This window comes from Brienomyrus brachyistius, unplaced genomic scaffold, assembly GCF_023856365.1.
Source record: "Brienomyrus brachyistius isolate T26 unplaced genomic scaffold, BBRACH_0.4 scaffold105, whole genome shotgun sequence".
Classification (NCBI taxonomy): domain Eukaryota; kingdom Metazoa; phylum Chordata; class Actinopteri; order Osteoglossiformes; family Mormyridae; genus Brienomyrus; species Brienomyrus brachyistius.
Genome location: NW_026042380.1, coordinates 195,559 through 210,691, shown reverse-complemented (window position 1 = coordinate 210,691; position 15,133 = coordinate 195,559). Strand labels below are relative to the sequence as shown.

General features: G+C 45.1%; 1 protein-coding gene across 3 annotated transcripts; it reads right to left on the bottom strand.

Annotated features, from left to right (window-relative positions):
- Positions 1-523: 523 nt before the first annotated feature.
- LOC125727629 (zinc finger protein ubi-d4-like) lies at positions 524-14,477 on the bottom strand. Of its 3 annotated transcripts, none has more exons than XM_049004482.1 (12): positions 14,373-14,477; positions 12,876-13,036; positions 11,527-11,634; positions 11,224-11,405; positions 10,542-10,634; positions 9,790-9,874; positions 8,651-8,692; positions 5,428-5,565; positions 4,824-4,955; positions 4,024-4,136; positions 3,694-3,775; positions 524-3,516 (listed from the first exon to the last, which is right to left on the bottom strand). In XM_049004482.1, exons 1-12 carry the CDS (start codon positions 14,402-14,404, stop codon positions 3,434-3,436), a joined length of 1,251 nt encoding a protein of 416 aa, XP_048860439.1. In that variant the 5' UTR covers positions 14,405-14,477; the 3' UTR covers positions 524-3,433. The 3 variants fall into 3 exon arrangements, with proteins under 3 accessions (XP_048860439.1, XP_048860441.1, XP_048860440.1); XM_049004484.1 differs by having other exon boundaries at positions 12,876-13,023; positions 14,373-14,438; XM_049004483.1 differs by lacking the exon at positions 8,651-8,692 and having other exon boundaries at positions 14,373-14,419.
- Positions 14,478-15,133: the final 656 nt, after the last annotated feature.

Genomic DNA, 15,133 nt, shown 5'->3' with positions numbered 1-15,133 from the left:
TGCCTGCAGGTCCCCATAGACCAGGTTGGGAAACACTATTGTAAAAGGATAGTACATCCCTTTCTTGGAGAGATTTACAAGAGTTAAAACACTCATCTAGTGCATGTGTGAGTGAATGGTGCGTGAGTGTGCCCTGCGACGGGCTGGCGCCCCTTCCTGGGTTGTTCCCTGCCTCATGCCCATTGCTTCCGGGATAGGCTCCGGACCCCCAGCGACCCAGTAGGATAAGCGGTTCGGAAAATGGATGGATAGAACACACTCATCTACTGCGGTTTCTAAGGCACCAGGAAGAGAATAAAGACCTCGTTTTGCATTTATGATAAAGTATCAAGAATGTCAAGCGTTTCATATTTTCCTGATCAAAAGACAGTAAAAATTTGCTCTGTATGTATGCTCCTTGTATATCTGTGCAGCTCATTTCCAGTTTAACACTGAAATGATTACATTAAAGGTAAATCAAAATTTGTTAAGCATATTGGGGATAGTGGGGGGGGAGGGGAAAAACTACAGAAGTAAAATTGAATCTGTGTCAAATATTTATTTTCTTTAAAAAAATCTTGTAACATAAAAAACATCCCAAGAAAAACCAAATACGACTAAAAAAAGCTTCGGCTGAAGCCAACAGACACCATGAAAGTTTAAACAACCAAAACATCAATATTCCAGTGGCCACCGATTTAACTGTTATTTTTTGTAAATTTTATTTTTCAAAGAAAGAAAGAAAGGAAGAAAACAAGGTTATACTTTCATAATGCTTTAGGAAGAAATGGTTAGTTAGCTACCGAGGAAATAAAAGATTAACATGATTAACATAAGAAATTCATCTGAATACTTCGCCAGACCTCCAATGTTCCGACTGTACGTACATGTGTGAAAACAGGGAGCTTAACAGCTGTGTTTGCGCGTGTGTGGCGTCGAAAGCCTGTGGTACCAGGCTCAGCTCGGGTGGGGGCAGGTTCTGCAGGCTTTCACTCAACCTTGGTCCTTAATTGCATTAATGAAGCAATTACCTTGAGAGTCCGTTAAACCCGCTTGATGTTTTAGGTGCCTGTCACGGGCAATTCACAGCGTTTTCTGTAACCTGCAAAAGCCTGGCCTTCAACGATCAACTCTGAACTTAATCACTACGTGAAAGCGGGAAACAAGTGTGTGTGTGTGTGTGTGTGTGTGGGGGGGGGGGGGGCACTGTGAGGTTTCTAGACAGATGTTTCTAGAAATACTATTACGCGAGATAAAAACTTCAAGAAGGTCACGCATCTTGGCCATAATAGAGAATCCAATATAAACATGGGGGGGGGGGGGGGGCACGACCTGTATATCCTGTTTATAGTGCATAACCTGCTGTTCTCTGACGCGATATTCCCTTGCAAAATATTGACCGACACACAAGACCTGAATTAAACCTTCAGCGCATCAAAGAGTTAATCGCATAATTAGAAGAGTTAACTAAAACGTGTAACTCGATGCAAGAATCGCACTCATAAAGCAAATATTCCCTGTATAGAACTCATATGTCTGTATTGAGTTGTCATCTTTGAATACGCGTGTGTTTTAAGTTCTTGCCATTTAAAAACAAAGCATACCTGAACTTTAAAGAGGAATCTACAATATCTACAGTAAATCTACAGTACAGTGAGGACACACTGGCCCTTCATTGTTATAACACAAGTACGTAGCTCCAGGACATGGGTAGATGGGATTGCCCTGTTTATCAATAAATGGCCCAGTGTGACTTCAGCTTTCAATTCTCCATGACATCATTTCAGACAATGAGAGACGGGGAAAAAAATCCAGCAGGCATTGCGCGAAACACACAAGAAAGCCAGAAGGCAGATGTGGACCAACAAGGATTCTTCTACTTTACACCAGCAATTACAGCTCAACACTGCCCTCTGCTGGCTGTCCTATACAGACGCTGCACCCTCAAAAAAAAAAAAAAAAAAAAAAAACGCCCTAATTTTCTCCTTGAGCAAGAACGAGCAAAACGGGAAGAATTCCTCTAAGGTTCAGGCTGTTTAGTTCTCCTTGGTTTCTTTTCGGTTATTGATTCTTACCTCAAAGTCATACTTTTAGGCAAAAAAAAATGAAGAGAAACTTAAGTGACAGATAACCTCTGGCAAAACCATTCAGGCCACATCCAAGGACAGACAACCCAGAAACAACAAAATACTTTAACCGTGATAATCTCTTTATGTCAGCAACATTTCTCCCATAACCCAAACAGCTATCTACAATCCCTCGTGTCCACAGAACAAGGCAGCATTTCAATGACAGATCCATCTATACTGGCTTTGAAAAAGCCATAATTATAGTATTAGAGGAACTATCTGACAGGATGCGCCCAAAAATATCCACGAAGGGGAATTTAGCCTCAAACATTAATGAACAGAAGAGGCTCTTTACACACCCTTACACCCTTAAATTCACAAACCAATCACAGCGCCTCACACTGCCATACCAACATGATCTATTTCGCACCTGATCGAGGCTTTCCAACCAAACCAATCGGCGTCTGAACCGCAAGCGAGGTCCCGGATAGTGCAACGGGGCGCCTCACTGGAGATCACGGTACACGAGCACGTCGGCAGCCTCTAAGCCGATTTCCTTCTCACTTCTGAAATCTCTGGCTTCAGGCTGGTGCGAAATGTGCAACATTTTGTTTGTTTATAAAAAATAAAACAGCCAAAGTAGTGACGACTATAATCAACACACTACGCTCCAGATTTTAAATACTTTCACACCATTATATGCTAGACAAGTAATATAAATATGAAAGGTTTACCATTCCTTATTAAAAACAAGAACTGGCATGCTAAATGGTCTTCTACACACAGAATTGTCATCTACGCGTGTCTCGGAAACGAACAAGGGACAGTCTTAGTTTAGAATCAGATGGTTTGGCTCTCAACGGTTGCAGGTGCACGTTCTACAAGTCATTTCTTCCTCTTTGAAAAACTGATGGTTCTGCACAGCCTCAGAACTCTGCAGCTCACTCTACTTGTTTCGCAGCATCGTGTGTATCTCCCATACGGTGGAAAAGCATCTCATTAGCAAAAAACAATCACTGGTTGTGATCAACTATAAAAAATTGTAAAAACAAAATCAAAACAAACAAACAAACAACAAAAAAGCAAGACACACTAGGGTTATCTGAGTTCGGTAGATTGGCTAACTGCTTAAAAGGCTGCGGATCTCAAAACTGTGTAACAGTCATAGTGGGAACAAACCAGAGAGGAGGTGGCAGACGCATGGACGAGTGGCTCCCCCTGCTGGTGGGGCAGGGTCAGGGCATGTTGGCTCCCCTTTTTGGAGGCCACCAGTTTACCTCTAGGCCTCAGCTATGGTACCTCCTCTTAAGTTAGGGATAGGAAAATGGGGTAGGGGGGATGATGCCAGGAAACAGGATACCGAAGAACGGTTGTGGTAGAATCCATCATGATGGGGGTGCGTTTTGGTTCTGGTATATAGAGGCCTTGTCTTTCAAGAGGTCCAGACACAAATGACAACTCCAGCTTCCTGTGGGAGGGGAAAAGGATAAGAGTGAAGGATAAATCGCTTCTGTGTGACGATCGGCTAATTGCAAGTGGCTAATCGCTACGTCGACATGCTATCCTACATCTACGTCAACAGCTTTCAGGCAAAACCACGCTTGCTGGACAAGAGACCGGGAGCAGTAGCCTTTGGGGGCGTTACCTTCTGGGGGCTCGGCCATGGGGGGGCTGAGGCAGTACATGTGGTACCCTCGGTCGCAGTCGTCGCAGAACAGCAGTTGGTCCTGTGGAAGAAGACCGGAAAATTCACCGAGAACGATCTCCGGGGGCGGGGGGTTTGGGACACTCATGAGAGGGGGCTCATTGCAAGGGCACAGCGGCACCCCAAGAGGTTTTATCCCAGCTGGCTTTCAGTCCATCTTACCTTCACTTACACATACAGTTCAACCCTTTACACATTCAACTTTCCTCCATTCTGGCTGAGGCTTCTATAGCTATTGAACATAAGACACCGTGTGGAAGGACCACTCACGTCATTCTCTGAGGTCCCGCATATGTTGCAGCACTTGCACTCGATGCACTGCCAGCGGTATGTCTTGACAGCAGCCATCATGACAGGGGTGAACTGCAAGCAGGATGGGTGACCTGTTGGGCAAGGAAACACAGGGGGGGTGGGTGGGGGTGGTGCAGAGTCACTCAGACACTTTTTTGCCTGGGATCCAAAGCCCTATCTAGATAGCAGGACCGAGGTGAGCAGAAAGTGGTCATATCCGTTTGTGTTGCTGTTTGTTCAGCCGAATTGGTGGAATCGCACCTCCACAGCATTGGTAGCTCAAATTACCCAAAGCCGAAAGTACTTGCTTAATAAACCTAATTAATAAGATTATAAACCATTCTTAAACCCTTTTTATGGGTAGAGGCTACTGACAGTTTTTTTTTCCCCACTTTCCAGTAAGTCTTCGTACTGCTCAGGAAGACGAATCTTAAGATGCGTAATTAAATCGGCAGCGTTTGAGTCGTTTTACCTTTTCATAATACACACTCAGTGTCTTAGCGTGCACACAGCTAACACGTCACCTCACCTTCCAGGCTCATCGGCCGAAATATTCATATCTGCCACTGTCAATAATGAACTTAAGCTTTAATCGCCCAATACCGATGTTGTGCCATCATCCTCGCGCATCCTGTTGCTTTTTTAAGGACCGTCTCAACTGCTCATCATCTCAGTCATACTTGAATGCCTCAGTGAGTCCCCAAGGGTGCGTCAGAGAATTACTTTAACTAGTGGGGACATTGGGCAGCTGTTAAGAGAAGGATTTCCGTCTGTCGTACCTGAGCGCCCACAGTCAGAGCATGACACCAGCTCTTCCGACTGGCCCGTCTTGTGGTTGATCTTGGAGTCGCCCAGGCAGAAGTCGCAGTAATTGTTGGGTAGCGCCAGGCCATCGGGTCCTTTCTTGGGCGCTGGGTTGGCATGAGACGGGACACATGAGCAGTAAAAGTGGGACGGTACATGTTCACCCTCTAAGCGGCAGGTCAAATGTTAAAATCGAAAAAAGTTCTCGTTCTAACGAACATGCACTGAAGTTGAAGCTTTTTTTCTGCCCTCAACAAAAGTATAGGATATTTTCCAGTTAGCTTAGATGAACGTCATTGATCGAAAAAGTGGCTTATCTGAAATACTAGTACTATTGAAAGAGTTCAAATACATTTATAACACAAGGAGAAAAAAAAAATAAAATCATTCACTGCAAGTCTATAAACAACCAATTAGGACAATTACGACACGCTGCTAAATTTATCGTCTTTATTTTTTCTACATCTGTCGATATCATAGGGTGCATTTTCATCCCTTACAACATCCATTGTACCATCTGACACGTTCCTCAAAACATTGACGCTGTGTTAGTCGGGCGGCGATGTTTGAGTCACTTACTCTTGGGTTCATCCACTTGGGGTGGGGTTGGGGCGTGGATCTCAGCCTCCTCCTTGTCCTCACCTTCTTCGTCCGCGAGGTGAGAATGGGTGTAGTGGTAGCTCAGCCCAGGGCGGTTCTTGTAGCGCTTCCCACAAACTAAAACCGAATGCGGTCATGTCAACCATATCCAGAACGTACAGCCTCCCCTGGGGGTCATGGCAGTGAGCACTCACAGCGTTACACCACTTTGCTCCACTGTTCAACCCCATAAAGTGAAACTCCATCAGCAATTGGACTAAATGAGGCAGAAACGATACCAGTAACATTTTAAAGGCCATTTCAATTGCACCATAATAAATGTTGCTCTTTGACTACTAGAAACATTCATCACTTTTTAATATCCCCTCTTAAAAGAGATTAAACCATTGACATTTATTGAACATTTAAGAGATTTCTTCTGTAAACTATTTGCAGGATATTCTAACAGAGGGAAGACTGGGTTGAACTACGCGACATGCAGAGTTTGCAAATATCTTTTACGTTTGTTGCACAAAGCTGAATTCACAGCATATGTTGGATTTACGGTTGTGTGTAAAAGTTTGGGCACCCCTGGCCAAATTACATATTTATTTATTCATAATTATATATAATTATGCACGTGAAAATCAGAAAACCTCTGGAAATGGTATATTTGCAAGTGTCAATGCATTTTTTATTCCCCGAACGTCAAAACATAGTCTTTTCCTATGTTGAACATGCAAACTCCACACACATCCCTGCAGAGACGTGAACCCAGGTTCCAGAGGTGTGAGACGACAGTGCTAGCCACTACACCACCGTGCCACCCAACCCAACTTACACGATTTACTAAATATCTGACTTGGCCAGGGGTGCCCAAACTTTCGCAATGACTTACGCATACAACTCACGCTGAAGCATTTCATGGACTTACATGTTCCACAGCATGTCGAGGCTTTAAAAGCATTCATAAAATAATAGGGGAATAAAAAAACAAAACAAAACAGCACCACCCTCACTACAATTGAGACCCTCCCTGTAATGGTACAGATGCAATACCGGCATGCCACTCAAACCCACGCTGCATCTCCACATCCTCATGTTAGTGAACCGATTAATGGTGAACGTGCAGCAGTCCGTTAGTAACCCTGACTGAGCACTCGGTTCTTTGCTCCCAACCCCCCCCCCCCCCCCCCGAAGCTGCAAAGCCCCCCGGACCTGGAGCTGGCTCAAAACAAAAGCATAGGCTCTATTTCACTCTGAGGTCAAAGGGCTGAGGAATGGAAGGCACGAGACACACGGACGATGGGTGCAAACGCAGATGCATGGAACCAAAAGTTACGTAACGGGACAGGACAGAATGAGAAGTTAGCACACGATGAGGGAGGAGAATGGGAACAAAGCATAGTGCCACTAATGCCAGCTGGTCAACATGTCCCGCCAGTATGTTCTCAGGACCTTCAGCAGCCAGTAAATGCTTCCCTGAATGCATTACATAATCTGCCTTAACGCATAAGATAGGCCATGGGGGATCAAACGCTAGTGTGCTTAACCGAATTTGGCAGGAAGAGCTAATTCTGGAAAGGTCTGTCAATTTAACGCTTCTACACATGGAAATGTTGATGCACAAAAGGTTCTCTTGGCCTACTTATGCCTATGAGGTGGAGAAATAAAAGGCACCGTCAAGCATGAGCTAAGGGTTTAAGGCAGGGAGGGAAAAGCAAGGTGGGTGAACCTGGATTTCTGTTGCCGTTTAACCAAGCTGGATCAAAAGCCGACGTTTCGGGTGAAACTGGACTTGCTTTGGAAGATGTGGTCTGTGATTTGGCACTCCCGCCTCGAGGCAAGAATCTCCAAGCCCCCCGCCTCCTTAACTTACAGAATTCCGGGATAAAATCCCACATTAAGGAATGGGCTAAGAAGTGTGGCAAGATGCTTGTGTAATGAATGCAAAATGATTGTAAAATTAATTTTAACACGACTGCAACCCACCCCCCCCTCGCCACAAATTTTTTTACTATAACATTTTGCACTATTCACAACTAAATATATATATGCATATATATGTATATATAAAAGTTCATGTTATTCATCTTTTCTGTAAATTATCCACTTCTTGGTTACATCCGTGTTAATTATTAGTGATGCACTGATGACAAAATTTGTGGCCAGTACAGACAGCCGATTTTTTTCAAGAACTGACACCCTTGCATTGCTTTGGGGGGATGCATTGTGCCATTTTTCTACATAGAGCTCCATCTAGTGGGGTAAAAAAATACAGCAAATGGTTCATGAAGCGCCACTTTGTTCGTCACTACAGAGCTCTATATTTTATAACTGTATATATCTTATATATTTACAACATATATAACAGAGAAGGGCTGATTATCAGGTGTGTTAAATGTTTAGTAGTAGATCTTCCTTTTGAAATGCTAGAAGAGCGATGTTTGCAAAATGCATTTCTAATGACCTTAAAATGATTAGAGACAGCAGACATTGTTCTAACTGTTTAGTACGCGGGTGTGCAAAGCAATACGGTTCACCATTTTAAAAGGAATTATTGGCAGTAAATAACGGCTCATTAACCATTAGCCGATGGCCAATCGTTCGCTGTATCGCCCGATACAATCAGGGCATCTGTATTCATAAGTTTTCGGAATTTTGTGTGTGGGTGAGTGCGTGATCCTGGATTCTTTCAGAGTTGATCTATAAACACTGTCAAAACATTATCCAAAGCTTACAAGCTGTCACTATAGAGAAGAGTAAGCACCACTCTTCAGTACATTAACCTTCACTTAAAGGTTTGATGCGAATCTGAATGACTCTGTGCAGGATAAATGGATGTAGGGACAAATAAAGAATATTCTATATGATTATCATAACTTGTGTTTCTACAGACTTATACACTTGTTTAACAAGGTTTTAAAACACTTGCTTCATTTGTTATTTTTGCATACAAATTTCAGAGTGGACGTTAGCATAAATGTCCTCTTCTGCTCTAGATTCAAGGTGGAAATCTCGCAGGAGCAGCAGGCAAAGAGAGGAAAAGGCTGCAATTCATTCCATTTCATCCCGCAGACGAAATCTGCACTAAAACCAAGGAATCCACCCAGCGTGTTAATGCACATGTCCGTACAGACAAAACAAAGGGGAAACAAAAAAATAATAATACAAGCAATGAGCAGACAAGAGGCAGAATAAAAGGAATGAGAGAGAAATATACCTCGTTCAGAAGGTTTTGAAATATGCTTTTGTTTGAAAGTGTCTGAAAGAGAGAACAAGAGAGAAAGAGAGAGAGAGAGAGAGAGAGAGAGAGGGGGCAGACAGACAGACTCAGAGAACTGCGCTCACAGAACCGGAGAATCAAATTAACCAACTTCCCCAAAAAGTAGCGTTGCCTTAAAGAAGGAAAGACAGTGAATATCAAGTGGCTATTCTAGTTACGCTCAGCATGCTTTCTGACAGAACTCACAGCTAATGTCTAAACCGTGCTACTAACTAGTGAAGCTTGCAGTCCACTTGGCTACAAAGCAATCTAAAATTACAGGTCAAACCTTGGGTGAAATTCTTTCAAAAAGGCAGAATGGGTTAAAATGCTTGGATACACCGAGGAGAACTTGTATTACTGAAACTCTGGTGAAGTAACTTAAAACATCCAGACAAACAGCCATTGACTAAACTGACACTTGTTACCAAAGGAATTTGCAGTGTCGCTATTCACACAGCTGGTTTTTGGGTCCCCTCGCCCCCCCCCCCCCCCCCCCCCCCCCCCAAAACCCAAAGCCTTTCCCCTTTAGGCCCCTCATCATATACAGTCACCCTGACCCAAAACCTTTCATTCACAAGCTGGTTCTATAACCGTTAGGTCTTGTCTGTCCAAATCTCACTATCGCAGAGTCACCTTCACCAAAACCGGAAGAGTAAGCCGTCCACCTCAGGAGGCTGAGCTTAAGTGACAACGAAATTTCGCCCTTTCACGTTTAAAAGCAAAGCTGAAGACGTCTAACAAAAAAACAAACAAAAATACAACAAGAAGAGCCAACGAGCCACAAACGACGCACATGCCCTTCACTAGTCAGCTAGTTCCAGTCGTTCACCAGTACAGCAAAAATGGACAGATTTGACCTATGTGCAAAGAGAAGGACAAGTACAAGCACAGACGTCTGTGAAACCCAAACATGGAAAGCCTGACCCTGACCTGGACAGAGACACAGGCTGGCAGCAACAGCCCTCTGTGGACGGACAAGCGGCAGACACACACACAGAGGATTTCTATATTCCAATACTGTTTCTTTCAAGGGCCTTTAGCCAGTCAGCCATATCCCCACCCTTCCTGTCCCCCAGAGGTCCCTTGTCACTCACTGTCACAAGCGTAAGGCTTGTCCCTGTCCTCCAGGGCGGCGGCGGCTGCGTCCAGCTTCTTTCGGGTGCTGCTAACTCCACGGCCCTGGAGGAAATGACACCAGCGTGACATAATCGGTCAGAGTTACCGTGTCATCCTCACTGCCGTGCAGCAGACCTGTTCCGCTTGTGTTCCGGTTATCGTGCCCGTCGATAAATAAATAAGACTGGAGCATTATCGAGGATGTGTACGGTCTCTCGTTCTTACGTAAGCACTGGAAGCCGTACGTGGAGAAACTCGACACCGTGCAGCTCCAACTGAAATCGCGCGATAGGGGAAAAGAAAAACAGAAAAACAGAAAAACAAACAAAACAAACAAAACAAACAAAAAAAAAACCTATTGTTTTGCTTTGCGATGGGACCGTATGAAACCCCAGAGGTGGATAGTTCACGTCCAGAAAGTAAAAATCCACTCCAAGATTTTGCTTCGTCCAACCACTTGAGTATAAATAGTCACACAGTTCTCAATTGGTTGGTTGGTTGAAAAAAAATCTTGGGAGTGAATTTTTACTTTCAGGACCTGAACTATCCAGCTGTTAAGCCCAGACACAGATGATATGTTAGGATTTTTCCAAAGAGGGTGGAAGTGCGGCCAGCCAGCTCCAGAGACATCAGGGACCATCCAGTCCAGACCTTCAGGTGTATAACCCTTATGCCTCATTTTCTTCCTAGCGGAGAGACGCGGATAGGCTCGCGTTAGGGAGCACCTCACCTTTCCTTTTCCTTTTCCTCTTCGTTTCGGGGTGTCTTCTTCATAGTCTTCATCGTCCAGGTCATCCAGAAAGTCGTCAGGCTCCAATATTCTCTGCACAGGGAAAATCCATTGTACCATTAGATGGAAGAGAAAGTCACAAGGAAGCCAGTGGGCCTCCTTACGTTTCCACCAAATGTGACCCCAGGAGAGGGTCATGTTCTTCAATTCTGATCCATTCATGGATTCGGCAGAGAACCGGAACTGACCGGCGGTTCCGGACTGAGTGAGGTGGGATTTAAACGCTACCAGCCATATGGACGAGAATGAAAGAAAATAATAAGCTGTAAGGCAGATACACACGGAAACTTGGCAGTTCCTGCACTTGTCCCTAGGGGGAGGCAGATAAGGCTCCAGTTCTGAAGCCACTGCAAACTGAAAGACGGTATTATTCGACTGCAGCTTTCACAGTCACGCGCCTTCAGACAGCAACTGCTCGCTCCAGGGAATATGTGCCACGCTCAGGCGGATCCCGGTTAAGAATAACCGCGGCATCCTTCCAAAAGACAGGCAGCTGACTGGGGAAAACTCTCTATATGCATGAAACCGCTCAGGGTCGCTGCGAAAACTAGGGCGCAATCCCAGTCAGCATCTATTTCTGTTGCTCTCTTGCTTCAAACGATGTGCGGTCATGTGACCGTACCTTCCTGACGCGGGTGGCAGGGTTCAAACTGCCACCGGTGAGCTCCGCCAGGATGGGGTCCTCCTCGGGCCCCCGGAGGTCTGGGACTCCTCGCTTATCCAGGGGCTCCCCCTTGAGGAGCGCCTCCAGGCTGCTACCATCAGCAGAAGCCAGGGAATCTTTCTTCAGCCCCAGGTCCAGCTCTTAAGGAGGAGAAATGGGAGGATTTTAAAATGAGACGCAACAGTCACCCAAGGCTAAACGAGCAGACGCGCATATGCGGTAAAAATGGCCCTGGGGTTCTGCGTGAGGAGTGGGCTGGACCTGATTTCAAGGGAGGAAACGCCAGACGGGGGTCCTCAGGGGGGTGAGCTCGCCTCTTCTTCCTCCATCGCCGGGCGGGGTATGTGTACAGCTGCCCAGGGGCCATTCCTTAAGAACGAATACATGAGTCGGTCACAACCAAATCAGCATTAACATCATCCGAGAGTCAAACTGAAAAAAATTATTCTTGTCAGTGGTTAAAGTATTTTTAATCAAGGCATCGCTACCTGTGAAACTGACGCAAATAATCTTAAAACTATTTACAAATCTGTATTAAAAAGCCGATACTGTGACCACCACAGAAACAGCCCGTTCCAGTGGTTAAAAGTCCTTCATGAGCATCTTCGGAAGGTTCGACTCAGCTGCCAGTTTCACAAGTGCCTCTAAAAACTGAGGTTTTAATGAGTGAAAAGCAGTTAAGAATTAACATACTGCCAATGTCCAAAGAAAAACGCGCATCTCCGAAAATCCACTATTTCAGGAGCTTGAAAAAGAATGTTTTCCTGAAAGTACTTTACAAAATAAGTCTAAAGCAACGTAATGGGACACTCTAAACACCACAAAAAGAAACCTCCCAGGTGCCTGGTTTAATGTTTTAAATGGACTTAAGTAGATCGCCGACAGCAAGGCAAACGAGTTACAAACTAGTCAACGAGGTACAAACTAATCTCACTTTATATTCAAAATTAAAAATGATGGCAGCTACCTATCAATGATAAATTGTTAAAATTAGCAATATAAAATAATCCGTACAAATGACCATCATGGAATTTCAACAGACGTTAACTAGTACAAACGTAAACACAAGTTAAACTGATGACTTCATAAAACAATCATGGGTCAAGCAGATGTCAAACGCTATGAGTAGATAGGATGGGCCTTTTCCATCAATAGTAAAAACTTTAAATCCTCAAAAAAGTTGACACACACAGTTTTCATCGGACAGCGACAAAATGCAGGTTTATCATCTGTTCCAGTTAGGAAAAGTCCTCAAAGCACATCTTTCCAGTTGCCAGTTTCATATATAAACTGCTTATTAATACTGATCTTGTTAATTAATTAACAAATTTAATGGAATTCAATCTATGCAAATAGGCCTTAAAAAAAACATAAAATTCAACAGGCAATGCCAGCAAATAATCCCCTATTTCACTCGTTAAGATGAAAAGCAGACAAGGCATCATGTCACCAAGCAACAGCGAAAGGTGAGCATTCAGAACAGGAATGTCAGAGAGTTCTATAGCTGACACTGCTGGCTCAAACCGGGACAGCTAAGCAGCCTGGGTGTGTGGCTGTGTGTGTGTGTGTGTGTGTGTGTGTGTGTGTGTGTGTGTGTGTGTGGGGCACACCTGGACCCCGGTGCCTCTTCTCCATCCAGATGTAGCAGTTGCTCTGAGCCACTCCCGTCTGTGAGTCCAGGAACGGCATTCGGACGCTCCTCTCTGCGCACAGCCGCGCATTGTAATTGTGGCACTGCTCCATGGCATCCCTGTAGTACTGCTCTCCCAGCCTGTGCTCCCATTCGCAAACAGACACGCGCATGTACAGATACGGGCATGCGCACACACGCACGCACACACACACACAGGGCATAGTAAGAGAGCCAAGGACGTGTTAACAAAGGCCTTCCGAACATAACAGGCAGTTTACAGCAAGCAGATCAATACATTCTTTTTGCATGAATGACACATTAAAGAACCCCCACCCCACCATGCCCAATATAGTGATCATTTTCTCCAAGGTTCCCCTCATAATCTAGGTACATCTTAAAGGCACACAGCTCAGCCTGTGGCAGTATGTATTAACTCTGCCCCAGGGGAACTAATCAAGTAGTTAGCTAATTATTAAATGTTTGTGGGGGGGCAGAAGAATGTCCACGTGACGGCATTTTTAGTTACCAGTTAAGCCAAACTTAGCCTAAATGACAATTACGCCATGTGTTACTTGGTCTCATTTACATGAAGCTTGCATTCTGTCCAAGGCCGTACTATACCAGGCTGCCAGGCGAATGCTCAAAGAGTAGATCCTCGTTTGCCTTATTCTAGCTGCAAACGTATATCCAAGCAGAAGTGCTGGGGCGGAAAAAAAAGTCCGAAAGCAGAACGCCCCTCCTCGGCCGCAGCTCCGCCCGCGACTTCCCGAACGACTGCCGGTCACAGGCGCTCTTTTGTGAAGCAGCTGCCGTGCAGAGCTGCGTGACTCAACAGCCACCTCGGTGCTGCTTTGAAGCGGTGTTAATCCGCTCGCAAACCGGGGCCAAAAAAAGCAAAAGGGTCGGCAGACTGAGCCCCCTGTTTGGCAGTGACAGCTACTGACGGGCCACAAAACGAACGGGCTTCACTGTCCAGCTGTCAACTCTGCCGGTACCGTTGGCTGGTTCGCCTGGAAACCGGTACTAAACCGCAAATATGCGATTATTATAAAATAGATATTTGTAAAAATATGAACACACAAGCGAAACAACAACACATATACAATAACAACACATGACGTGACGACGAACAACGGCGCTGCACACGACGGAACGGCTGTTTCCATGGCGGTTTGGAGGAACAGTGTTCCGGTGTCGCCATTTGCGCCCCTTCGTCGAGCGAAACTTGACAGGAGACTGTTGGAAAACTAATTTAGAGAGGGGGTCGAAAACCCCTACAGATGGTAAAGCTGCCGGACAGCGCGGCACACATTAGGTCTCCTGGCCTCCCCCCGGAACACCCTACCGTGCCCTTGCCCCGCGCCTTCTAATGGGGAGTCCCGGAGTTCACCGGTCTCAGAAACCCACCGCCCCCTAAGTCAATCGACGCGATTCGCTTTTGAAGCGCACATATATATTAAAGAGGGACACTCACAGCTTCACTACATTCTCCACGACAGCCGCCATCTTCGCTCAGCCTACGCTTCGCAGTGTGTGACAGCAGTGCGGCTGCGCGAGCGCGCGGACGAATGGCCCGTCCTCGTGCCCGCGCGTCCACCGGCGGCGCGTCCTCATGTCCGCGCGCCGCCTGCGCTCTCGGGCCGACTGCCCCAATATTCTGGAAATGTTTCATGACACCGAGCCAAAATAAATATTTACTCCAAAGAGAATTTACAAGATCGTTTGGTCTGTCGTCGGCTTTGGTCCCCAAATCTTTTTTCATTTATTTATGTATTACAGTGGCACTCGGCACATTATTCATTATTAAAATATGAAAGATGAATTAAACTATATTGTATTGCTGTTCGCTGTTCGTTTCTTATGAGATTATATCCAACTCAAAAATACATAAGGTTAAGCATTTAATTTATCCGTTGAATTTAAATCACTTATCCAATACATATATTGTATAAAATTGTAACAGCTTTGGGCAGGCGGGTGACGTGATTCATTGATCACTGGACAAAGCTGACATTTATATTTTACGATCACACTTGCTGCTAAAAGTCTCATTACTTTCCTGCCATTACAACAAAGTGTTTCAAAACCTGTTACGTTAACCTTTACTTGACTGTGCCGGTAGAGGGCACTGGTTAGCTGTCGACTCTTACACACATGCTATATGTATATAAATGTGTGCGTGTTGGGGGAGGGGGGGTTGCATAGATCACATTTGGGGACCAAAATGTCCCCAAA

Coding starts and splice junctions, on each gene's coding strand:
- LOC125727629 (XM_049004482.1), bottom strand. CDS start 14,404: ATGGCGGCTGTCGTGGAGAATGTAGTGAAGCT. Junction 13,037..14,372: donor GTGGAGAATGTAGTGAAGCT/GTGAGTGTCCCT, acceptor ATGGGAGCACAG/GCTGGGAGAGCAGTACTACA. Junction 4,137..4,823: donor CTCTGACTGTGGGCGCTCAG/GTACGACAGACG, acceptor CTTGCCCAACAG/GTCACCCATCCTGCTTGCAG.